The sequence below is a fragment of the Tyto alba genome, unplaced genomic scaffold, assembly GCF_018691265.1.
Source record: "Tyto alba isolate M040663 unplaced genomic scaffold, T.alba_DEE_v4.0 Super-Scaffold_14, whole genome shotgun sequence".
Classification (NCBI taxonomy): Eukaryota; Metazoa; Chordata; class Aves; order Strigiformes; family Tytonidae; genus Tyto; species Tyto alba.
Genome location: NW_024881276.1, coordinates 3,839,897 through 3,866,939, shown reverse-complemented (window position 1 = coordinate 3,866,939; position 27,043 = coordinate 3,839,897). Strand labels below are relative to the sequence as shown.

Here is a 27,043-nt window from a genome sequence, read left to right as displayed (position 1 = left end):
GATGTGACTTCCTGATAACTAACGTATCCTTAGCAACACTAGTCAAGCATTCACTTCTGTTCTACAGCTGTTGAATACGCTTCAAAAACAATGGCCCATTAGCAGACAGATGGATGCAGAGTTAAAGTTTGGGTAATCGCTTTCTGCCAATATTGATCAATTGTGTCATTATGACTTGCACATCATCAAAATTGCTTCATTGCAACGGTATACGGATGGAAGACATCCACAGACCTCAGATCTGTGGGGGTGGCATTGCTGTCTCAGGAAAAAAGCTGCTTTCTAAGTTACTTGGTATGAATTTGGACTCATGGGGCAAGCCTAATACTTTGGGAGGAATTACTTGTGCTTGAGGATTTCCTGCACTTTAAGGGATTTCTCTATCTGTCCTCTACCCCTGGGGCTGCCATGACATGACAGGTCAGGACAAATGGTGACTCCAGCTTTTCAAATTCAAAGCTATCTGAGAGGAACAAAATGTACAGGCCGAGTATGCAGAACACCTGATAATTTCTGGTAAAGTGTGTTTTTTTCAACTTAGTGTGGCCTTATCATTAAAACATACAGGATACAGTACACAAGATAGAGACTTTTTTTTATTCCACAATGACAAGGTATCATTTGCATCAGAGTAATTCTTTAGAGCTATGGGTAGCTACAGACATTTTTCTAGAACAGACAGAATCTTTCCCTTTCTTTCCTCCAAAAGTGGAAAACTTTCCAACTCTCCATGGCGATTTTGAATAGCTGGGTTTCTCCACACAGAATTAGACTTCCATCTAAAATTTTAGTTGATCATTTTATTGCCCGAACTTCACTGAATCTATTAAATGGTTGTGAATATCACATAGTTCACATCAAAATTGCTATCCTTCCTGCAATACAGCAAATAAGAAAAATGTAACCAAGGAATAGCTAGCTGTGGGGACTCCACTTCCTTGAAGTTTAGATAAACAACATCAAAGTAGTTTCAAAACTTTTATTGTACAGTACCCAGATTAGGGTAGGTCATTTTACACTGCAGTGGAGGTTTTATTTTTTTTTTTTGGTTGGTTGGTTGGTGGGTTTTGTTTGTTTGTTTGTTTTATGGTATGCCTGTTGATTTTTACACACTCTTTAGCACACAAGTCATTAATGTGAAATAATTCAGGATATTTCTACCCATACAAAGGTTGAGGATCAATTATACAAAAAGATACTGGTGTATTTATAATTCCAACATCATAACTAAACCACCTAATCCTCTGTCTTGTCAGTCTTCAAATACAACCTCTTGAGCTGTAAATGCCCTCCTTAGATGAAAAGGCTTCTTGAGCGGTCTGGGTATCATCTGGGGTCTGTGCTAAAACAAAATTATTCCCTTTAGCTTCTGTATTTCTTTTCTAAAGTGCTCTTCTATGCATGAGTAACCCAAATAAGGCCTTTCCAGGGCAAGACTACTTGGACTGTTCTCCATGCCAGCTTTTACATGCCTGCTTTCCTGTCTTGGATTATAATATCATTACAAAACCTGACTGTATCCCAATTGCTTGCCATCCTCCATAGGAGTCATCTCAGCAGAGCCCACACTGGACCCATTTGATCAGTTGTTGTCAATGCATTTTAGCCAGCTCGTAATTCTGCTGCTTGTGCCTCTGCAGAAGGCTGAACCTTACAAGCAGTGTAGGTACAACAATCTTTAAATGCACTGCTGCTCTTCCCTTGATTGCCCTTCCCATTATGGTGGGAACCTGATCAGCCCATGAACTTCCATAATCTATTATCATAAACCATCTCATCCTCTCTACAATTTCAGCCAGCACTTCAGGCACCTTGGTTGCTATAGGAGCCATCTGGAGGGTCATAGAACTTGGGGTTGCCGCTGTTGCCCACCGTCTGTAGGCTGTGTTTTACCACCTGCTTAGAACACAGGCCACACTGGAGATATTGCCACATACATTAGGTCACTGCACTCGCCTGTAGCTGAACTCAACGTTCAAGAGGGGGCCACAATCCTACCCCAGCCTCCTTTAGCCAACAGCTTCAATGTGGAGGGGACAAATCAGGACCCGTAACGAGTACTTTGGCCTGAACTTTCCCTCTCTCTCATTTATCTTCAGCCCATACTTGGAGAGATGTCTTCCTCTAGGAATCATCTTGGTCTCCTTCCCGGTTGGGAGCTTGGTTTGCCCAGCACCAATAGACAGTTGGAATCTGATTTTTCCTACCACTATTCAAGACACTGCATGAAACTGATTAGCTAAAGGTGAACACTGAGTTACTGTTCTTTAAAAATGAGCTGCCAGACACATCTTACCTTAAATCCATCCATATTTGGACACACAGAATCACAGGATGTTTAAGATTGGAAGGGACTTCTGGAGGTCATCTGGTCCAGTCTGCCTGCTCAAACAAGTCCACCTAGAGCTGGTTGCCCAGGACCATTTCTATACAGCCTTTTAATATCTCTGAGGTGAGAGATTCTACCACTTCCCCAGGCAACATGTGCCAGTGCTCAGTGACCTGCACAGTAAAAGTGTTTCCCAATGTTCAGAAGAAACCTCCTGTGTTTCAGTTTGTGCCTACTGCCTCTGGTCCTGTCACTGGGCATCACTGAAAAAAGCCTGGCTCTGTCCTCTTTGCATTCTCCCTGCATACAAAATACTCCTTCTTGCCAATTAAACATCTTTACCCTCAGCAGCTGTAACACTGGAGCCTTAACATTTACTCCTACACACATTAATGCTATCACTTTTATTGCCTTTTTAGCCTCCTTTGTTGTCCAAGGCTGTTGAATACCACTTTTGACACCTAAAGGCCTGAAAGAAATGTTTGTATAGTAGTGTTAGATTATCTACTCTCCAACTAAAAATTAAATCCTACCAACATAAGATTTTAATTTTTTAAAAAAATGTTTTTTATTAAACAGGGAGATGTGAACAGTTCTGTTGCACTTTGGCATCCTTAGCATTCATATCACAGCCTGGAACTGCAGTCTCCCTTTTGTACTATAAATGCTGAAAGAAGAAATCAGCAACGTGTGCTACTGGCACTGCTTCATTTATCACACCAAAGGTTTATTGATTGAAGACTGTATTCCATTTCAAAAAGCACTACCTGTTTTAAAGCCGTAAGGGACAGCACAGGATAAAGACTAAATATGTACCTTTTTAACAACATGAACCTTAAATCATTCGCAAAACCCACCCTGAGTCACTGGAAAGAAATACTGAGTTTTATGTGCTTTTAGTCAGCTCCTGACAGTCTGATCACACTAGTATGTAACAGACAGACATATTTCCTATTTTAAGAAATCTGTTTCATCCTGTTACGATCAAATTGCTTTCAGCAAACCTGAACAAGGATACTTCACCCTTTCAGAGGTTTCAAGGTGTGAGAACATCCAGTTCTTTAGAAACACACTGACCTTCTGGGAGCCACTCCACTGGCACCCTTGCAGAAGACATTGTGCTCAAGGAGTCAGTGGTCTTGGAGCCAAGTCTGCTCTACTGGATCTCATACTTAGGGCTTGAGAAACCTGTATGCTGTTAATGTAATCTGTAATTTATAATCACTTTGAGAAAGGTAAATTCTAGGTGGATCAAAGGGTGGAATGTACTGATCCTGACTGGGAGCCCATTGCACATTTAGGAAGTAGTGACCCACATCACAGCTAAGCTGAGCAGGTGCAAGCCCATGGTGCACAGTGCTGCATGGCCAGGGTGGTCTTCAGGCCCGTGCCATGCTGCCCACACCCCTTGGGGCTGCAGGATGAGCTCAGTAGCAGAGCAGCCCACAGGCAGCTCCCTCCCTATGCCAGCGATGACATCACCAGCATGGCCTTGCCTTTATCTAACAGGGCAGCAACAAGTTCTCATGAGAACGTCCTTTTTCTTGTAAGAAAATTATATAACTCAAATGACCCAAAACGATGCACTTCCCTCCATGGACAGGATCTGTACAACACACTATGAGAAAATCCAGCTGGCATCCATCTAATGCTGCATGAACATGGGTGCCTGCCATCTGAACGGACGCAAAATTTTTTTGTTATCTATATTCCTCTTCTTATTCTTTCTCACGAAAACAGTTATTTTATTGAGTCATCTGTTATGGGCCTTCCTTACTGAGATCCAGAAAGCATTCCCCACCATCTCTCACCTCAGCCCCTCACCCCCAGTATTGAATGTTCTTCATAACCCTGCTGGAGCTTAATTCAGAATGTGGCTCTTACCCAAAACTAAATTGATTTGCAACAAGGCTTTTTTTGAGGGACTAGAGCATTAGAGGGCAGAAACATGCAGAATTTGTGAGGAAAACCACACACACACTTAGAGCAGCACACGCACTCCAGGGCAAGGGGTGGGCAGTTCCTGGGTCCCTCGAGGGGGCTCTAGGAGCAGGCAGGTGGAGGGAGGGGGAGCTGGACCCTGGAGCCGTCATGGATTCTGGGGGCATGGGCCTGGTTCCCACCATCCTGCAGTGCTTCTGCAACCAGAGTTCCCGTGGTGGCAATTTCCCACTCTTCTCCTCTCCATTTTAGGTCTCTTTTGGCACATACTCATCCCCCCAGCCACCACCTGATCCAACTGCATACCGTGCTGGTTTTTTTCTAGGCAGTGGTTCCATACTTTGCTCCTCCACTGTTATTTTCTTGGATAGTTATTGTTTCTTTTGTCTGTTATATCTGAAGCTTTTTTTTTTTTTTTTTCCAGTGCTCAAGGCTGTGCTGCTTCAAAGACCAATGGCTGTCAGCAAGTTCTTGTTGATGCCGGGGCACCTGTCTTCAGCCTGCACCCATGTTTTCAAGGCCTTTGTTATTACAGGGAAATCTAAGTGTGGGATGACAAACAGTAAGAGACGTTTGCTATCAAGCTCTGCTTCAGATGGTAGTTTCTCAAAACAGCCAGATAACAAGCCGCATAGGCCAGAAATGGAGCCCTGAGAAGTCAACATGAGGCAAAGTTAGTATAAGACCAGTGGCCCCTCACCAGCAAAGGCAGTCCTCTTCTCAGTGGGACACCAAGAATCACTCTTATAGGCAAGAGTAACACCACTCACATACAGAGCCAGGGGAACCCACCTCATCCAGTCTAATGAAGTCTTGAGAACTGAATCATTATTAGTCCAGATCTATTTACCACTGAAAAATAAAACACTGCCATCAGAAAAAAAAAAAAAAAAAAAAAAAAAATATACATTTAATATTGCTATACACAGATTCCATAGGGCTATGGCTAACCCAAGCACCTGGATGTTCTAGCAGATGCTGGGGCCTTGGCCACAGGTGACATTGGCTGAGCAGAAGACCCACTTGGTCTGGATAGACCAGAGGTGAGAGTTGGTGACCTGGCAAGGCACAAAGATCGGATGGAACTAGAGACCATGGTCATATTCAAGGAACCCATGAACGCATATGTGCTTGTGGGTACTGGGAGCAAGACTGTGCACCTCTCACTGATACACCTCAGGAGACATTGTAGAGCATCCTGGACTTGGCTCCTTTGCAGGTTGCCGTGTTTTAGCCCCATTCGGCAACTAAACCCCACCCAGCCGCTCGTTCACTCCCCCTGTGGTGGGACGGGGGAGAGAATTGGAAGGGTAAAAGTGAGAAAACTCATGGGTTGAGATAAAGGCAATTTAATAGGTAAAATGAAAGCTGTGTGTGTGATCAAAGAGAAACAAGCTCTTGCTTCAGGTCTTCTTCACAGTGTTTGTTATTTAAGAAAAAAAAAAAAAAAAAAAAGGAAAAAGAAAAAAATGTGGGAAAAAAAGAGGGAAGAGGCTCTGATGAGACCAGATTTGCCTCTGCTTTGTCAAGGCAGGTCTTAAGCTCAGAGCACTCTGGGTTTACTCTCTTACTCTGGCACTGACTTGTTCTGTGCTCATAGATAAACCTATATTCGGGTCAGGAAGGAAGGACTAAAGGATGGACAAAGGTCAAAGACTCATGGGAGAAAAGAGAGGCTCTAAAGAAAGAGGAAGTTAAACACTGTGGAGGAAAGGGCAGGGAGGGTGAAGAATAGGAAATTCAGAACTGAGTATATAAATAAGTATAGTCTAATGGAAACAGCACAAATCCTCTTACTACATTATTTTGTGGTTTCAAAGGTCTTGTGTCTGAAGGTAAATATAGAAATTTAGTATCTTCCTATTGCATACTCCAGTATTTCCTTGGTCATCCAGCATAAGAGAGTAGCCAAGAATGCTTTTGCATCCCCCCAGAATCTGGATGCTAAAAGGCCAACTAACAGATAAGGAATGAGTTGCTGAAGCTATAGAGCCAGCTGGAGGTTCTGCTTCGCACAGGCAGGGAAAGCCCACTGTAATCAGTGTGTTGGCATTTAGCTTCTCTGATATGGCATTACATCTGACCCTTAAAAGTCATTTACATACCAATGATCTTCAAATTCTGCAGTCAACATTCTGCACTTCATTCATTTTCATATGTATTCCAGGTAATGACGGGTCAATCCTGTTCTTTAAAGACCCAACATCTTTGAACCTTGATACAGCTAAAAAGTCATGTTAGAACCAGATGTGCATCTTGCCTAGTCAGGTTGTGCCCAAGACACTCACTGCTAAGTTAATGACATGCAGAGCATGTTGTGAATCAACTCAGTGCACAAGTACTGTATTTAAGTAGTTTGTTTTGACAAATACAAACAGCCTGCTCACGTTTGTTTTTTTGTTTTGTTTTGTTTTTTTTTTTTCCAGTCAAGGGCAGATTTACCGCTGACACCAGCTGAGACAGGAATTTTTTGACTCATCAAGGTTATAAGATGTGTCAGTTTATATAGGCAGCTGCAGCATGCTGACCATGACTGGCCTGTCTACTGGCTTAGGAAACTGCAACTCCAACGCACAACCAGCAGTCCATGGGCATGCATGCAAATTTTGGGGGGGGAAAACGTATCAGAGAAAGTCCAGACAGGAGTTTTGTTTTGTTTTGTTTTTTCCCCCAGAATACTTCATTGGCGGCTTGGTACAGTGAAATCAGCAACATTTCTGAACATTTGGGTTTTTTGAGGTGTGTACAGAATCAACAAAGACCTGAGTCAGCCTCATTTCATTATTTGTGTTCGTGCCTGGCTGCTGCAGGATGTAACACCGCACATTGTCTGGAAAGCGAGCAAGCATTCAGAACACATTACTCACAGGCTGCAGCTCCTGGCAAAGTCACCTTCATGCCACATAACTTGCAGGTAGGGAACACGGTGACTGCAGCCGACGGAAACTCTCCAAAACCACTTGCCCCAACTCCTGCAATAGCCTGTCGATATCTACAGGGCGAGGTGCTACTTGAGCATAAACCCATTGCCTGCATGGTGGCTCATGAAGCGTGCCCTGTTGCTTTTAAGGTTGAGAAGGGCCATTATTCCCTTGTGATTTGATTTTGATATCACAAAACATGACAAAAGGCCAACTTTTCTCTGCTGGGGCTACTTTCTCCCTACACTTCTCCCACAGTCAAGGGAGAGGGAGGCTCCTGTACATGGCTACTGAGAAGACTATCTCAGCTCCTCTATTATTCAGTTTAATGTGCAAATGCAATTAGTGTTCAAGCCACAACCACAGAGAGTGATTTTCTGGTGCCTTCTCCAACTGTTTCTCACTCCAGTAATCTGTAATTCTCTTTCCAAGAACTAGGTGGGTTATGGCAGGTTGTGCTTGATCAAATGATTAAAGAAATAGCAAGAGACATGCAATAAGGACTTCCACAGTGCATAACTGAATGACTTGGCTGCATCATTCTCCCTCTCAGCTGTCATCTCATGGCCTGCCCTGTATAGAGTACCCTTGGGCTTCAGCCAGTCATTAAGCTACAGAATCCTTTTTCATAACTTAAATCAAAATCTAGAGGAAATAAAACATTAATATAATTTTTCATGCCAAATTCCCCAAGGCTCAGACAGAATTTTTCCTGCAACTCTGAAAAGACTAACCACAAGGAGATATAATTTGATCTGTTTATATTATAGTAATTCCCCAGGAATAAAAATTCAGGTATCAGAGCTCACTACAGGGATCAGTTTTAATTTGCAGGATTTCAAATACAAATTCAGCTTTGCTCTTATCAGATACAGTGTTAAAATTGGAAAGAATTTAAAAAACTGAAGCAGACACACTGTACATTTCTTTTGGGGGTTATTTCTTGTGGAACAAGTGTTGATTTCTTTCTCACCCTTTCAGATCCAAGGGCAAACCTTCGTCAGGTTGCCAGACTCACAGTCTGTGCATGCTCAAGATCTATCATTACCGATTCTCCTGACAATGTATCAGCTTACAAAAATGTTGGAAGTCTTAATGAAAAGCTAAGTTGATGATTCCCCTGTAAGAAGAGAATATCACATTTATCCACTTTTCCTATCTTGATAGGTACATAAAAGAGGCACTATGATTTCCTTCCTAAAACAGCATCATAGAGTTTTCCAGTCCTCTTGACCTGAAACTCTCCAAAGCCAGCTGCCTCGAGGAGCTGGCTGTACTCTGCTGCTGTTCGTTCTTTTCCTTCTGTCTGGACCAACATATTCATCGAATACAGTTGGGTTTCTAAAGGCCCACTTTTATCTTCATTCAGAAGCGATTCAACCACCAGCACTCCACCGCCTGGTTGAATAAAGAGAAATAAAACACACACTGAGCTCTGAGAAGACGAGATGGTTTTCAGCTGGATGATTAGATCCTAACCTTTAGTTTCGGGAAGAAGCAGCTTCTATGTTAAGTCGTATTTCAGCATCACACAAGACAGCAAAAGAGCAAAAGCACTGGCGCATGCCTCTGCTTGGCTACCTCGGTACAGACGTACCAGGGCTGAAGGGGATGCTGTGGCTGGGATGGAAACTGCCATTTCCCCCAGCTGAAATCCCCAGGAGCTTACTGATTTTTCTGAGAGCCCAGCTCTGTACGCAGTGTTTTCAAAGCTGCAACGGTTCAATGTGATGCTGAATAGGATTTTTACTATGGAGGTATACACTTGTCTAAACAATACCTAAAATCCCCAATCCTTACACCTAAATGCTTTGAAAGAGGAGACCCTGTATAGAAGGAGACTAAAATTGAAAGACAGATAAGGAGAACTTCAACCAGGCCCTGTTTGGCTCAGCTGTACATGTCTGGGCTCAGGAAAGGACAAGACTAAACCAAGAAACCCCTGCACTGAAACTGTGCCACCCCAATTGAACATCAAGACTGGTGTGCTTCACGTTACTGATAGGCAAGAGTCTCTCTGCTCTTCAAGAGCTCAAACCTACCAGGTTTGCAAGCCTTGTAGACTTTTTCCAGCAATTGCCTGCATTTGTCATCATCCCAATCATGCAGTATCTTGGATAAAATATACAGTTCAGCTTCTGGAATTGAATCATTAAAGAAGTCTCCTGTAAAGCAAGAATACATGTATGACACAAACCCCTCAAATAACAGAGGTCTGAGTTAAGCAAATATTTTCAGTTCAGTCCAGTTCTAAAGACTCTGGGCTTGCCGAGTCCATCACCCACATCAGACAGCAACAGAGTCACCAAGTAAAAGTCCTCTGAGCAACTGCATAGAGGATTTTGTTCTTGTTCAATCTCAAGTTGGTCTGAAATGTTTAAAAGCAGCAGCTCATCTGAATCAGTCTTTGATACACAGGAAAGCATTTGACTCTAAGTATTCTCCAATGACCGGAATTCAGATTCATAAAGTGTTAAGGAGAGAAGACAGTTTCTCATGATATCTGTCATGGAAATAAAGGAAAGAATTTTCCCTTATCTAAGAAAATTTTCAAAGACCTTCAGTAACCACAGAGCTATATCATAAAGTCATAAGGAAAAAAATTCACATCTCTCACCTCCTAGCACTAGCTTCATCATCATGCCTTTTGTTCAGCACCCAGTGTACTGCATTCAGATTTTTCTCTTTGCATCTTTGCCATTTACACTCCCATTTCTTTGCACCACTGGCACAGGTAACATTTCCCATGTTTCTCCACCTTTGTTTTTATATACTCCCTTCCTTCCTCAAGCCTTCTTTCCTCTCTCTGAGCTTCAAGCAATATTCAGTCATTCCAACACTTCGAAGGCTTCTGGGAACATTAAAAATTAAATCTCCCTACACTCATTTTCACCACAGATGGTGAAAAGACCATGCAAGATCTATGGACTGGACAAGAGGAATATGGGCTAGCTCACCCACATTCAAAGCCTGAAATATCTTAGGACTTGAAAGTCAATCAAATGTGACCAGAAAAGGAAAACCCCTTGGCTCGGAGCAGGCCTGACATCCTGCATATGTGCCAGGAAGTCTGCACAAAAGAAAAGGGAGTGTTAGGAAGATTTATAATGTGGCGTGGCAGTTTTTAAAAGTTGCGGGACATTTTTTTTTTTTTTTTTTGTTAAAGTACCATTGTTCTGAAGAAATCAAATAGTTCTGTTGAGGAGTAAAGAGCTTCTGGGTTGCTGAATGACTGTCTCCGATAGAAGGCAGCTGCACAACTGGGACAGCCCTGCAATGAACCGCAGACCAGGGCTGGGGGGGCCACAGTCTGGGACACTCTGCCCACGTAAGGGGCAGCTGGAGAACTGAGCATCCAGTGTGGCACCTCTGAACAGAGACAAGGGGCTTGGGAGCAACAGCTGTGACAACACTACACTGCTGTCCACACCTACCTTCATGGAAAGCGATCCGACACTCCTCAGGAGGAACGAATTGTTCTTTGGCCACTTGCACGACTTTCGGCAGGTCATAAATTGTGACCGTGGAATTTGGGTACAAAGAAACACACTCCCGGGCCAAAGCCCCTCCACCTCCTTTGGGGAGAGCAAAAGAAGGTCAACACTGACACAAAGCCAACCTGTTCAGCAACATCCCCATGAAGCCATGCAGGTAACAGTGCATTCAGACTCATGGAAGCTGGCAAAGTACATTTGCTCCCCAAATGTTGCTGAAAGGGAAGAGGAGGGACAGGAGAGGTCACCGTCTCCGTTTGCTCTGCAGGAAGATCCAGGGTGCTCAGCACCCAGGCCTGTGGGGTCAGGCCCAGCCCTTACAGGTCTTACACACCCTCCCAGCCAGAGCCAGTTGTGGGTGCTGGAAGGTGGGAACGGAAAAACAGAGCCATTAAACCAGGCACGGGGGGGAAGTGGTGATGGAGCCCACCTGCCCCATGAATCCTGGCAGTGCTCAGTGGTGCTGGGACAGTGGGGCCCTGCAGGGAAAGAGGCTGCAGACAATATCTCAATGACACTGTCTGAAGGGCAGGAGGGAAAGAGTCTGGTACTGGAAGAACGTATCAAGCAAGGCACAAAAAAATGCCAAAGCTGCCACGTACACAAGGGGATGGACCACCACTCACACAAATGAGACTGTAGAGAAAAGCATTCAGCTTCCTCATGCTCTCACCACTCTCACATTTCTCTTTTAAACATAACCAAATCAGTAAAATGCTCCCTTTATTGCTGAGATATGTCTTGTCCATCGTATAACATAGAAGTTTGTCCTGGTTTTGGCTGGGATGGAAAAAAAAAAAAAAAAAGTACAAACGGGCAATGTACAATGCAATTTCTCACCACCCACTGACCAATACCCAGCCTGTTCCCAGATAGTAATGCCAAAATACCAAGATCCCGCAATCACAATCACAAAAAGTGAGAGAACCTTCTCCTTCCCGGCCAACCCTCCTTTACATGCTGAGTGTGACGTTACATGATATGGAATATTTCGTTGGTGAGTTTGGGTCCGGTGCTCTGGCCGAGCTCCCTCCCAGCTTCTCACACACCTGCACACGGGCAGGACGTGGGGGGTTAGAGAGTCCTTGATATCTCAGCAACAACCGAAAACATCAGTGTATTATCAACATTTTTCTCATACCAAATCCCATACTGAATCCAAAACAGCACTATTCTAGCTACTAAGAAGAAACATTAACTCTATCCTGGCCAAAACCAGGACAGAGTTAATTTTCTTTTCAGAGCTTGTAAAAGTAGATGGTTCAGAGGTTTGCTAAAGATTATTGATGCTTACCTCCCAGGTCATAGATCTGTGTGAAAGGGGAAAGGTCAAATGCAGCAAGAACATCTCTTCCACATATACTCCATACTGAGTTCTGGCCAGCCATGAATTTCAACATTTCTTCTTCCGATCTAGAATTGCAAACAGACACAGCGCATAGAAAAGGTAACTTACAATATCCTTGGTGATGCCTATCATACAACTGTTATTTCAGGTTTTAGCTTAAACACTAATCTCTGTTTTTATTGACAGAGAATACATTCTCTTTGCATATAAACCTACCTTAAGTCTTACTGTAGAAGAAGTGTTCAGCTATGCATTCATATAGGAAATGATAAACTTCTGTTCAAAATATCAGACAGTGTCCCAGTAATGGATATTGTTGAGAAAAGAAAACACTGCATAATGGTTCTGATGAGTGGGATTCTCACATCACCATATTTCATTGTCCTGAACTATAATTAAAAACATTAATTTTATCTACAGTAATAAGAATAAAATTTCTATAAATACACTAATCATTACCTGTACATTGCTCCAAAAGAGTCTTCAGATGAAATGCCAAAAGCTCTTTCATATTGGTTTCTTCCTTCTCTAAAATATCAACCAAAAAAAGCATATGAGTGTGGATTTCTTTTTTCTTTTACCCCAAACACACCTCACTGTGAAGGTGATCAACTTTGTATGGAATATATGCCAGCCTGTTTGTAATGGCTGTAAAGCCTCATTTGCCACGCCAACATATACTGATATATTTCTCAACCTTTCCCCAGAATGACTGGTTCTTTTCAAGACCAGGACGGATGGAGCTTTGAGCAACCTGATCTAGTGGAAGGTGTCCCTGCCCATGGCAGAGGGGTTGGAACTAGGTGATCTTTAAGGTCCCTTCCAACCCCAACCGTTCTATGATTGATGGGAACACATCTCAGGTAAAGGTACAACACTGGTGCATGCAGTTATCACCATCGTACACACCGTGTTTGATCATCAGTTGCACGGACTGGAACAAGGGACACTCCAGTCTCATATTAAACCACTCCTATAAACCCCCTAATCCTATAAAATCCCCCTATAAACTACTCCTTTGTAACAGAACTATCCTTAGCCATTATTACTCATCATTTACTTAGCTGATGTTTCCTCAAGTAAGAGCCACTGTAATGACCAAGTGCTTTCCTGAATGTCAAATGCACAGAAATCTGATTCCTAGATCATCTCTACCATCAGAAGGAAAAGGAAAACATGAACACACACAAATGGAAAACATGAATAAACGAGAGCACATATTGGCCTTGTTAACAGCCACAATGATCTGTTGTTTTTTGTCTTTCTGAGAACCAGCCACCATCTTCCTCGTGCCCTTCCCCAGAAACACACTACTCAGAGCAGCTACACAGATGCTGCAGAGCAGCCTGCAACAGGCAGAGCACAACCCTCCTTACCTCACAGCATCAGCCAGGTAGTGCCAGCACAAGTAGACAGTATTGGAGTAATACATCATAATATGATACTGAGACTTGGGACTTGATTTTGTAAGGTAGACGTTGGAAATTTCTGTGTTTCTGTAGAGGGCTAAAGGGTGAAATAAATATATTTACTAACATGTATGACATACCATTTTGCCGAGCCTATTGTACAGCACGGTATTCATCACCAGAAGATGTCTATATGACCAAAGACGCAATCGCATTGCTTCTACGGTCAATCCTTCCACTACAGTGAGCAGGTGGGTGAGGGTGGCTGAAATGTGTGCTGCACCATTCAATGTGAGTAAACACTATCTACCTACACTTACTCCAGCACCAAACATTTCTTTCAAGAACAGCAAGAGGAATACCTTACGAGTCTCATCACTTACCTATAGGCTTCTGCTATCAGAAAAAAGCTTCTGTTATGCTCTATTTAAATAAGAAGCTCTTGCAGACAAATCTTTTTTTCTGATCAAGAAGGTCAGCAAGCAGGAGACGAGTCCCCAAGACATCATGCCAACCATATACCCTCTCTCAGTTCGCTAGGGCAGGACCTTCTGAGGACAGATAAATGCTTAAAAGACTCAGAAAACTCCCCCGCTTCCTCCAATGCATCAGCAGTTGCATCACCCGCCCATAGGACTGGTATACAAAAGGAAAATAAAGACAGATCCTGCTCTCCCTGAACTCATTGGGCAACTACTGTAAGCCCTGAAACAGGGCAAGGCAGCCCAAGCCAGAGCAGGGGACACAACTTGCAAGACTCTGGCTAGTCCTGACCAGCTCTCTGATAGTCACAGATCCCTTCTGACAGCGTGGACTCAACATCTCTGATGCAAGGACAAACTTGTATCACCTCTCAGTTTGGATCAGCAACCTAAACAAAATACTTCACAGGGTGGTAAAACCCCAAAGAAAAACAGAACGTGTTTTTAAGTCATGCTGTGGCCCATCCACCCTGGCATTTTGTTTTAATGTTAAAAATCATACCCACACCTCAGTTTTTTTGACACCAGCTCTGCTAAGACTTTGAATATCTTCTCCAAGGTCACCTGAAGCTTTAGCACAAAGAAATTTAAGGACATATCCTTCACCTGAGTTTTACTTTACACCTTTAATCATGCTGACATTTGCTGCTTCTCTTTCAGCTGAAGGGGGGGGTGGCGTTCCCAAGTGATTCTGTCCTCCTTCCAGCTGTGGTAACTGGCCTAACACTAGATATCATCTCTCCCTACACACCTTGCCTCACTTTCAAAACCATCAGAGCTTGAATTCTTACAGTTTCTTCCTCTTCTTCTGCCTTTATTACCTCCTTCTTGTGTCAGCTCTACTGCCAAGAGCTTCAATCCCACACAGGCATCCAGCAGTCTCTCCATCCCTGTGGTGCTGGTACCCAAGCGCACAGCAATGGCATTTGAAGAGAGAGGCTCCCCAGACTCCAGCAAAAGATCAAACACCCCCAACTCACAGGCTGTGAACATAACCTGGGGGTAAGAAAAGGTGGGAGTGAGGCATCAAGAAAAAACACCAAAACCTACTAAATTCGTAAAGCTGCATTGTGGGAGAAAATATATACATCATAATATCTTTCTCATGTAAAAATCATATTCCATGTTAATAAGTCCAATGATTAAACTGAAGTTTCTCTGAGCACTGATAATACCCTACAGTGCCTGTAGTGCATCTTTTTTCATTTCTTTTTCCTTTTCTGACAAAGCCAGCCGTGCTGGGCTTCTGTGGGGGCAGTTTTGGTAGCGGGGCAGAGGGATACAGCAGTGGTCTGTGAGAAGCTTCTCAAAATTCCGCAGCTCCAAGTCGCACCCACCTCTGGCCAGGGCTGAGCCAATTAGTGACGGTGGCTGCGCCTCTGCGAGAACGAATTTAAGAAGGGGAACCTGGGAGGGGGGTTGGGGAATCAGGAGGAGGAATTACGAGAAGGACAAAGAGGGGAGGTGTTTTTGGATGCAGTGGCACTTCTCACTTGTCCCATCTTGGCTGTTCAGTGTTGTCTTCATTAGTGTTTGAATTAAAGGGATGTTATTTTTATCTTCTCCTAACAGCTCTCTTTTGCCTGTGACTGTAATGCGTGAGTGTCCTGGGTTGAGTGAGTGGTGGAGTTTTTGGTGGCAGGGGAGGGGGCTATCGGGGCGGCCCCCTGTGAGAAGCTTCTCGAAGCTCCCCCAGCTCCACGTCAGCTCCACTTCTGTTTGGGAAATTGAGCCAATCGGCTGTGCCTCTGCGATAACGTATTTAAGAAGGGACGTGGTGACGGGCAGTGGGACTTGTGAGGAGGAGTTGCTGCAGCTGCATGAACACCAAGGTCAGTGGAGGAACGGAGGAAGAAAGGAGGGGGGAGGTGTGCCGGAGCAGAGACCCCCCTGTATCCTGTGGGGAGACAGCAGCGCGGCCCCCCCTGCCACCCATGGAGATCTGCGGTGGAGCAGACATTGATTTACAGCCTGTTGTTCCTGCTCGGATGATCAAGGTTCTGTGCCCGAAGAAGGCCGGGTCTCATGGGAAAAGGCAGCCCCGCTGCTGTAATTCAGTGCTGGGAGGATTGCAGCATGCGGGGGTGTCCCACGCCGGAGCAGCTCGGGAAGGGCTGCAGCCGTGGGAGGGAATCCAGTCGGAGGAAGTTAGTGACCCATGACGGAGCAGTGTGGGGAACGCTGCGGCCCATGGGAGGAATTCAAGTCGGAGAAAGTTTGTGGAGGACTGTCTGCTGTGAGAGGGGGACCACGATGGAGCAGGGGGGAACAAGTTCTGGACACTCCCCTCACCGAACATGAAGGAAGTGGCAGCACTGACTGCAACCCCCATTCCCTGCCCCTGCGCCCCTGGGGGAGGAGGTAGAGATATCGGGAGCAGAGCTGAGCCCGGGAAGGAGGGAGGGGTGGGGGGAAGGTGTTCTCAAGATGTGGCGATGCTTCTCACTGTCCTACTCTGTTATGTGTTGTTAGTGTCTGTAATAAATGTATGCTCTTTTTTGCTTCCCCTAACGAGTCTGCCTTTTGCTCGTGATCATAAAAGGGGGACTTTTCCCCATCCCAGTCCTATCTTGAACCCCAAGCCTGGCTCTCTGTCCCTTCTCATTGCCGGAGGGGAAGGGAGAGAGAGCTGCTGCATTGTGTTTGGCTGCCAACCAGGCCTAAACCACGACAGTGAGTCATCCCTCCCTGTTCATCTCTGGATTCCTGAGCCTTTATGCTTCATTTTCTCCTTCCCATTCCTGAGGCGGGAAGGGGTGAGTGAACGGTGCGTGGTGCCCAGTTACCCTCTGAGCTCAAACCACCACACCAGCCAATGGTTTTGGCTCACCAAGGTTCACACTTAGAGACCGGGTTTTGGCTGTTAATGTTCCTGCCTCCTCCTGAGTTTCAGAGCACATTCTCACAGTCCTCCTTGCTTTGTGCCTGGAAAGTACAAAGGCAAGTCTGTGTGGTGGTCAGTTTTTTGTTGTTGTTTTTGTTTTTTTAACTAAGGATCTAATGTACGCTCCAGTGAACCCTGGAGAGTCTCCTATGGTTTGTAGCAGGGGGAATATCCCACTCTACAGACCCTGTTTTCAGGGACTGACATGCATGACTATAAGTGGTCTCCCTAAGGCAGGGGGGTTTCTCGGAGCCAACAAGACTGCCTCATTCAGGTCAACAGAATTGCCCTGTCTTTTCACAGGGAAGGTGTGTAACATCTCCAGGAAGAACCCCCGACCTTCAGACAGACATACGTAACCAACCATAAAAAATCCCAACATCCTTCTTTAGCTGTACAGTCAAATTCACAAGTATTAACCTATCTCTCTGGCCACACAAAGACTAAAACAGTAACAAAGGCATTAACATCATGGACTGCCTGTATCTATAATGATTTTATAAAGTCCACAGGAAGTTGCTTTTACACTCAGTAAGAACATGATTCAACCAAAGTTGAGATCGTTTCTCAAAAACAGCACCAGCGTTAATTTGGAAATCATTGGGCACTCCTCTTTCTCACCAAGCAAAGGGATTTTTTGTAATCTGTTTCTCCTCTCTTTACTGTCAGCTCAGGAGCCTTAAGACGCATCAGTATTTGCACAACCCAGAGAGCATTCCTTCTGTTACCACGTTGGCCAGAGATACAGTGACAGACAATAGGAAAGTTAACAAAAATGAGGAAAAGATCTCCACTGCACTGGATGTTATAATTTTATGCCTATGTGCTTACACACACAGAAATGCAAACAACATCAGTAAACACTAAGGAAAGCGGAACTACTAGTTCTACATTTATGCCTTAATCAAATGCTGTCTGGAAAAACAGTCATTATGCCAGACTCTTTCTTCCACCTGAAAAGAGGGAATACCAGACGTTCTCAAGCTCAGCCTTCTGCATAACACATACAGAAAAACTATGGGAGAGGGAAGGAAATTATTTGAGAATATATTTGAAAGATCTTGTTCTTTTCATGGTATAACAGGGAAGGAAAAGGGAAATTCAAGTCAACTCTCTGTTTCTCAAACTCCAAAAATGACAATTGGGAAGAAATCCCACCACCGAGGTAACTTTCCACGTTTGAGGCAGTCAGACAGCAAGTCCCCGGCTGTAAACTCCTGTGTTTTTTATAAAGCCTCATGCAGAGACAAGGTCTGCTCTTCCAAGCCCCCAAAGGTCACAGAGGTCTCAGTAAATGCTACATCTATCCTGAGGGGTTAGGTGATTTTAAAATGTTTTTCCTTTTCAAAATTCCTCCCTGCCTAGATGAGCAGAGATGATGCTTTCACACGAGAGAGTTTTTATTCCAAAGACTTGCCTTCAGGACCGAAAGTGAGATCCTTGAATATTTCTGTCTTCACATTCTTAGACATTTATCCAAGACTGAGTTATATTTCTTACCTTTGAGATTAAAAATCCACTGCTGCATTGCAAGATGATTTGAGGATAGCCAAGGTCTTCTGTGGAACTCATTTTCTTTCTGCACTGAGGCACGGATTCTCTGGACCTCTTTATTTAAATAAGCTTCTTTCCACCAGGCACAGAGCACACCAGCTGATCCACTTAATCTTACTGCTTCTGAGAAACACACTGGTTACAAAATGCGTTAGCTAAGTTATTTGGCTTCAGTGGGTTTTTCTACGAGGTTCAGCTGTTTCTTTGGCTCTTCCATCACCAAGTGCAAGGCTAAAGAAGCAGTGCAGATTAAAGCTTGTATTGTCAGTTCAGCTGTCGGTTAACGTGCTGATACTTCACAAGCACTTGAAAGCTCGTAACAAGCAAAACAGAAATCACTGCAGAACAACATCAAGAGCCTGAACTCAGTGCGATGCACCAGGAGTTCATAAACCAAAGCAGAAGCTTACTCGGGGCTGGTTCAAAAGCAGCTCTACTCCATCAGGCTGGCTTTTTGATGCTGGAAGACTTGCCAAGAATAGAAATCCTTCCATATGTCAGTCAGCTCAATAATGTGACCCCTGAGGAAAGATGACAATTTGACGACAAAATTCTTCAATTGAAATGTGGACGTTCCCAGAGGTCTAAGAGTGAAGAAATATCAGCTCAGCTCAAAGTGGTCACAACATGCTCCCGACCAAGCCTGAAATCTTCCATGGCCCTAATTCCACTTACCCCTCACTCAAGCATATGCACAGCACTTACATTCACCACGCTGAAACAGAGAATTGTTCAGCCTCAGGCTCCAGGTCATGTACCCAGGGCCTCAGACCTTACCCACACAAGAAAATGACTGGCACAACTACTACTGCATAGCAGGCAATAGCTGCTGAGGGAATGATCTGAGAGCAGCGTCCACACAAGCAGCTGAAGGAGAAGAAAGCATCCCACCACAGCCTGTGCCTGTGATAATCTCCACCCAGGTGTGGAAAAACTGAGTGTGCTTCCCTGGCCTGGTTTGCAAGCTGTGTCCACGGAAGTTATAAAAGAAACACAGGGGCATAGGCAGAGCGGAGGTGAAACTTGCTGTGATGGGCGCAGGTCCTGGTGACCCTGGGGTTGGCAGTAGGGTGCACCCTGTCCCTAAGGGCAGAAGCAGCCAGTCGGATGAGAAGCTGTAAGACTTGGCTTGTTGTGCTGCTTTGTCACAATGACTAGAGTTTGCTCTGACAATGATCACGCAGGTGAGGCCTACAAGGAATTAAACCTACTCGTGTTCCTTTTCCATATTTTGCAAGTCCCCCCACATAGCGAATTAGAAAACAACTCCCTTTTGATAGTAGCACTACAGCAGGGGTGTCCTACTTGTGCTTTGTTGTGTTTTGGCAGAGCAGGGTGCTGAGGGATGACACAAAGCATTCTACATTTTCTAGCTGGCTGCCACAGTCGTCTTCCCCTTCTCTGCAAAACTAACCAGGGACATGCAGAAAGTCCTTGGGAAGAAGCAGTGAAATGACAGCCAAGTGCCTGATGTGGCATGAATTTCAACTTCACGCAGAACATACCTCATAGGTCTTTCATCAGAAAATTAAACCCCTGGATTACTTCCCTGAAATGTCTCTGTCCCACTGTCTGTTGCTCCACCTTGTAAAAGCCTGCTGTCTGGCCCATCTTGCCTTTTGGGGCAGATGCTGCAACTCTCAGGTGAGAAAAGACCCTTTCCATTAAGGAAAGATTGACAGTTTTTATATCGCACAGTCAGTGACCCTTCAGGCAACAGCATTAAATGAGACCTAATTTAGGTAATACAATGATGGAAAACTGTTACAAAATAACATTTTTTCAATGATTGGAAAACTGTTACAAAATAACATTGTTTCAATGATTGGAAAACTGTTACAAAATAACATTGTTTCAATGATTGGCAAACTGTTACAAAATAACATTTTTTCAGTGGTAGCTTTCTCCATGCTTCACTGATTAAGTTAACGTGAAAAACTTGAGCCATACAGTTAACAACATGGAGGTCAACATTTTGCGTACAGTAGCTTCATGTATGTTTAAAGATTGCAGTTTACAACTTTGTCCCAAGATAAAGTTTTAATGTTCTCTTTCTTTCCTAAGAAGTAGGGTTGTATTATACGCTGCTGCTGCAGGTTAGTTTTGTGCTTCTCTTTTGAACTTGCCTAATTTTAGAAGAAACAGGCCAGTATAAAGTTTTCCACACGTTCCTTCTGGCCATTTTGTGCATGCAGTGAAACTTTCTCAACTGAAAGGTTCCACTGTATAATCCCCCTGCGAATCTGTATTTTCTGTTCAGATCCTTACATTTCAGCCAAAAGGTATTGTATCGCTTTTAGCCAGTAGCGAAATAGCAACCTACTTTAAGAGTTACTAAATTAGCTAAGCAGATGTCACAGTTACCAGCCTTTTTCCCCCCCGCTCTGTACACAACTCAGAAACAGTACCTGTTCCCTCGGTTCTACCACCACGGGGTCTCCCGTGTTACCAGAACACCGGGTCTGAACATACAAAAGTTACAGCAAACACCAAACTGTAGAAACACTTAGATGTTTCATCCTGGCCAACATAGCTGATAAATATAGTTCTATTGTCTTGCTAGTGCACCGGACTTCACTGTTCAGTACAGGTTAGACATTAATATTTGGTTTATTTCATACTGTGGAGGCTGGAGATTGCACTACACCTCTCTGCCAGCGTCACTGCGAATCTGTGCAGCTTGCATTTAACAAGACACCATTTCTGCAAAGGAAAAAGCCCAGACAACTGCTTTCAAGAACACAGCTACATTCATAATGGACATTTTCCCCTGCTGTCCCCACCTCAAGGAGAGCGCACAAGCTCAGTTTCTGTTCAGGAACTTCCATCTGCACATGCGCTAAGTGCGAGTCTGCAGAGTTCATTCATTTGCACAAATCTAGACCCACTCTCACTGATCATGCTACAGCATTTCAGTTCCCCACAAGAACTCCAAAGATGGTTCTACAGGAAAAGAAAGCTCTAAAACTTCCCACAAAGTCTCCATCCATATGGATGACCAGGTGAACTTCTTTCCGTCAATAGCCTTCCCTCTCCTCCAATTAAAAAAGATAAATAAATTGTACATAGATAAATATCACTAGCCAAGGATAAATATTTTTAGCCAAAAGATTAGGAAGGTGTAGGAAAATAAAAATATTTCTCTGCTAAATGCCAGTTCTGCATGCCTGCTGCTGAGAAACAAACTGATGCAATTTTGCCCAAGCATAAAGATTTCCTATTCCCAGGATCACGACAGCAATTCAGATCCAGGCCATCAGCCACACTGGAGCATACACTTCTCTTCTGCTGAGCTAAACGAAACAGCTCTAGGAAGAGTTAGATACTGCTCACCAGTTTACTGACCACTTTCCTCAAATGGCTCAGCCACAGATTGGTAATCAGTAATTTGTATTACAGTGACATTTAGTACACCTGCATTAGAAATTCATGAGTATGAAAATGCTCCACCCTCGATCCTTGTAGTTTTGACTAATACCAGGTGGTTATGTGCAAAACTGTAGGCTAGCTTGTCCTCATGGGCCATAAATTTACTTCACTTAAGGCAAAGTTACAGAATACAAGAGGCTCTGGTAATAACATGACCACACAGTTAATTAAACCCACTTGAAATTCTTTTTCAATTAGGACTAAACCTGTCTGTTGAGGACACCAGATGTAATCGTCTAATGAGATTACTACGAGTAGCGCGATGTAGGGGAGGAGGGTTGCAGATAACCCACACCAGATTGATGCAAAGCCACACACAGTGAGTTGCTGTTTCCAATTGTTAGTGAGGCTTAAAGCCTAAGCTCCTTTCAAGCTACAAATACATTCACGAAGATGAAATTGCAATGGCTTGCTTTCTCTGAAAATCCCATAAGGGTTTTTGTCAGAGCACTTAGACCATGTGCAGGCTAAAGCTGTTACTTTATCTCCATGGTTCTATTTTGGTGATTAATTTTTCTTTGCCTAAATGGCTCACTACAAGAATATACTACACAAAAAATAATTATGTCACTTTCGCATAATATTTGAAAGTAAGAAATGATCTATGAACTTAGCAAATTTAGCAAAATTAATGTGTCTGCCAGTGAGAAATGGCAGATGACACTATTTTCACACAGGCAACCTTCCTTATAAGCAACAAATAAAAATCTCAGGGACGTGACTATGATTATGAGTTTCAGTAATGTCTGTATGGAAACAACTGCGCCTTGTTACCATTATTAAGCCTCCAAGTATGCTCAGCTTATATCAGGTGGTCTGGAAGTACACTAAGATAATAGTTTGTGACCTTTTTTTAAAAAAACAAAACAAAACAAAACAAAAAAAAAAACCTCCTAAAAAGCTAAGATACTCAGTACCATACTTTTTATTTGAAAATGAACATCCAGTTTTAATAAAATGCTCATTTTCTTCTTTAGAACTTCTAATTCTTTTCGTGTATTACGATAGATACATTTCTCTGGTAACATGACTACCGCTTCTGTCAGTTTTTGACATCAACTAATTTTATTTTTCTCCTGTTTAGATCACGTATACTACTGGCAGACATTTGGAGTGGGCAGAAAGTTCCGTATACTCAGGTCATTCTCGAAGAAAACCCTCCCTTCTCAGTTTCCCTTATCATAAAATCTCTGACTGAGAATGCCTTTTAAAGTCCACCACAAGCAATCCAATGTTGTTCTTTAACTTTCAGGCCTGCAAATAACCCCTCAACAAGTAATTCAGCCAAATAGTTGCTGAGATTTCTGTCAGAGGAAGGTCCCAGCAGATAAGGGGCAGAGTCTCCCTGAGGACAGACAGGTTCACTAGCTAAAAATTGTAGGCACCAAAACTTTAGAGAGATGCAAAATGAAAACCAAGCCGGACAGCAGCTGAGGCAGACTGTCATGTCAGGAATTACTTGTGCTCTGTCAAGCATCACAAATGCAGTCAGTGGATACACAACTGCCTTGAATAGGCTATTTTACACTTGCTAATCTGATAATCCTCTCCATTTCTTCAAAATCAGAACCTCAGAAAGAAGTATTCCCATGGCTTGGGAATCTCACTTCTAATGTTTTTTACAGCTTTGTGCTGTTTGCAAGTATGCTGGTTTTGGCTGGGATAGAGTTAATTCTTTCCATACTAGCTGGTATGGGGCTGTGTTTTGGATTTGTGCTGGAAACAGTGTTGATAACACAGGGATGTTTTAGTTACTGCTGAGCAGTGCTTGCACAGCGTTAGGGCCTTTTCTGCTCCTCACCCCACCCCACCAGCGAGGAGTCTGGGGGGGCACAAGGAGTTGGGAGGGGACACAGCCGGCCCCAAATGACCCAAGGGACATCCCACACCGTGTGTCATCACACTCAGCATATAAATCTGGGGGAAGAAGACAGACGGGGGGGGGGGACATTTGGGGCGATGGCGCTTGTCTTCCCAAGTCACCATTAGAGGTGATGGAGCCCCGATGTACCGGGGATGGCTGAGCCCCTGCCTGCCCATGGGGAGTGGTGAACTAATTTCTTGTTTTGCTTTGCTTGTGTGTGCAGTTCTTGCCTTACCTATTAAACTGGTTTTATCTTGATCCACGAGTTTCTCACCTTTACCCTTACGATTCTCTCCCCATTCCCCTGCGGAGGAGCGAGCGAGCGTCTGCGTGGTGCTTAGTTGCTGGCTGGGGTTAAACCACGACCACAAGACACATCAGGTGCAGCGAGCAGAAGAGAAAGACCTTGCCAGCCCTTCCCTTTTCCAGTTAAGATGGAAAGTAACAGACACCACTAGGTAATTCCTCAGAGCACTTGCAGGCACATGTCTGGGATCATGCACAGAATCGCAGAGAAGAGCTGGTCTGAGGATGATCAATTCTTGTTCAAACACGTTGTTGGCAGGTTGAGACTGCTGTCTGGGAGTGACCGTGGTGCTGCCACACCATTACCCCTTCGTGTTGTCCCATGAACAGTCCAGTTACAGGAACAGCACTCCTGGGCATCCCACACTTCACAGGTGCCACAGTGCACATATGAGTAGATTAGGAATCAATTAGAAAATAATTCCTTAGCCCTTTGGAAGTTGTATAACCTACTACTATAGCAAAGCATTTGTTTGAGCTAATCTAGGAAATTTTTTTTTTTTTTTTTTGTGAGGCAGCAGGAGAAGTATTCAGGGGATGCAGCATGTGAGGGGGAACTAGATCAAATTCAGTTTCTGTGCTGTGATTAAAGAAGAAAGGATGGTGTTACATACCATTTCAAACAAGCCTCAAGAGCCTAGTATCTGATTAAGAAAAAAAAAAAAAAATAGAAGTGCACTTCCTTTTAACAACAATAATATTTACACACGTAGGAATGTAATACACTGGAGGGATCCATTCTGTACACCCATTCTGAAGGATCAACTGCAACTGCATCACTGCTTTATACAAACACTAGAGACAACTCTGCAAATTTATTGTGAGGAAGGAAAAGATATATTCTGCAAATAACACATCCATTGGTCTGGGGAAGGGCCAGATCATCAGAATGCAACATAAGCTTAATGAAATGGGTGTTGTATCCAAAACTCAAAGGCAGGATACCAGATCAAAACACAGCCAATTCATGTATTTCCTTGTAATTATAATTAAAAAAAAAAAAAACAAAAACAAAAACAAAAACAAAAAAACACCTTAACTTGTACAATATACCAGTGATCCATTTTGTTCACCCATTTATGAATTAGGGCATCTGACCAACTGGTTGGTTTAATTGCCTTCTTATCTAGAACCTAACAACATCTCTACCTTTGCTATCAAACATGAGCAGCTGCAATAGTCAGGTGCACAATCCTGTACCTGTTCAAGAACTGCCCTAAAGCCGACACTGGTGCCATGTCCAGGTAGCACTGATCAGTGATCAACTCTCACTGGTTTGCATTTAGAGCCTTGCGGTCCCTGGTACAGTCCTGCACACACAAAATTTTAGGAGCCGCTGCAGAAAATTCCCATTTTCTCTAACAGCTTTCAAGATGATGCTTTCAGGTAATATATCAAATGTTCTTTTATGTGCATACTTAATCATGCATATGCCCTTATTCTAGGTCACTGAATAGATTACTCTCCAAAGGTAAGGTCAATTAGAAAAAAAACATGGCTGTGGTCACAGCTTTGGTAACCACTTCTTATTAATATCAATTAGTTCCAGCAATATGATTCCTACATTATCAAAATTACTTTACCATAGCAGGCAGCAAGCAGATGGAAAGCACCACAACAATTATATTGGAGGGCTTGACCTTGCCCTTGTGAGGACACTGTAGTTTCTGTTGATTAAGCTGCTTCTTAAGTCTCCTAGTGCAGGTGTCATAAGCTGTTCATAAAGAGGATGTCTCAGACAACTTGAGTGGGAGCCCTGGGGAGGGGGGAAAAGTGGGGCAAACCCTGCAGAGGTGGGGCAGAGGGCCATTTCTCTCTCTTCCCCATCCTGTTGCTGCCCAGAGACAGAACTTGCCCAGCTGTGCTGGGGCAAGCCAAAGAAAACAAGAACCTTCTAGAACACCCTATTGTGCAGGTGTAAAAAAGACTATATAAAGACAGCACTCCCCCTGGCCCGTGTTTTTGTTGATCTACCATCAAGGGATCAAGCTTGCTACTCTACAACAATGCGAGATCAAAAAGGCGGTGATTCCCCTCTTCTTATTCCCCCCCCCATTCGCTTTTCTTTCCTCTGTTTCTCTCTCCTTCTTCTTACATATATTCAGGTATATAAATTTTGCACAAATTGCAACGGGTTGTCAGGAAGTCTCTTTGCCAAAGTGCCTTTATTCATTCACCCAAGGGTTATCAGCTGATCATTGCCAAATCGTCTCCATTCACTCGCCAAAACTGTCAGTTAATAAAGGTAACAGCTAAATTGTTCCTCCCAGTCATCGTTGTGTCTCGACCCTGTCCTGTAGCTCTACCAAGCAGAGACCGGATTGTTCCCCCATACACAGGCCCTTGGGGAATTCAAAAGAGTCACCCCCCTCCCCTGCCCGGTAACCCACCGAGTGGGATGAGACAGCAGGCGAGGCCAGGAGATAAAAAAGAAAATTGCAGGCTGAGAGGCTGGTAAGTGCAGAGGCTCATCAGCCCTTGGGTAGAAAGAAGACATTTTTCTTTAAGGATCAGGACTGTGTGGCAACACTGACCGTAGCAACAGGAACTTGGATTTCTCACCCTTTCGAGGCTCCTGTTCTTCCTTAACAAGGGCTGCAGGAAAACCACTCCTGGCTGCCAGTGCCAACAGCCACGCTGAGGCAACAGCACAGGCAGGGACAGCACGCACCAGCTCCTGCACAGCACAGGGAGGCTCGGGAGCTTTGGTCTACAACCTGCTCAGACCTTGCAACAAGCGGTCTGTGGTGAGCAGGGTCCTCACCCTCAAACGTGAAGAGGCCACACGCTGCTTTGCATCGTTAGATGATTAATACACTTCTGAACACTACACGTCCTCGAGAGCAAGGTGGATTCCCACTGGCTCGATCCTATCCTCCGGGCACCTCTATGAGGACAAAAGGGAGACACGGTTCTGTGGTGACGGACGTGAAATCTCTCCTGAAGCTGAGCCCAAGAGAGGTGCATCCTCACAACTGAGAACACTCTCCTGTCTCATCGTGCGACTTAAGAATGGAGGTAGAACGTTGGAAGAAACCCAGGGCATTTCTTGTGACTCAGTAAGAGGGCTCAGAGGTCTCTC

At 44.0% G+C, this 27,043-nt stretch overlaps 1 protein-coding gene across 4 annotated transcripts; it reads right to left on the bottom strand.

Moving 5' to 3' along the window:
- Positions 1 to 577: 577 nt before the first annotated feature.
- Positions 578 to 18,590, bottom strand: ASMT (acetylserotonin O-methyltransferase). Of its 4 annotated transcripts, XR_006164964.1 has the most exons (10): positions 18,309 to 18,589; positions 14,746 to 14,920; positions 13,410 to 13,539; positions 12,493 to 12,561; positions 11,980 to 12,098; positions 10,626 to 10,766; positions 9,234 to 9,356; positions 8,426 to 8,589; positions 5,063 to 5,122; positions 578 to 4,920 (listed from the first exon to the last, which is right to left on the bottom strand). XR_006164964.1 is itself a non-coding variant. In XM_042788928.1 (9 exons), exons 1-9 carry the CDS (start codon positions 18,378 to 18,380, stop codon positions 5,117 to 5,119), a joined length of 999 nt encoding a protein of 332 aa, XP_042644862.1. In that variant the 5' UTR covers positions 18,381 to 18,589; the 3' UTR covers positions 578 to 5,116. The 4 variants fall into 4 exon arrangements, 3 of the variants coding, with proteins under 3 accessions (XP_042644862.1, XP_042644863.1, XP_042644861.1); XM_042788928.1 differs by having other exon boundaries at positions 578 to 5,122; XM_042788929.1 differs by lacking the exons at positions 578 to 4,920; positions 5,063 to 5,122 and adding an exon at positions 16,755 to 16,849 and having other exon boundaries at positions 6,604 to 8,589; positions 18,309 to 18,590.
- Between the last annotated feature and the right edge of the window lie 8,453 nt (positions 18,591 to 27,043).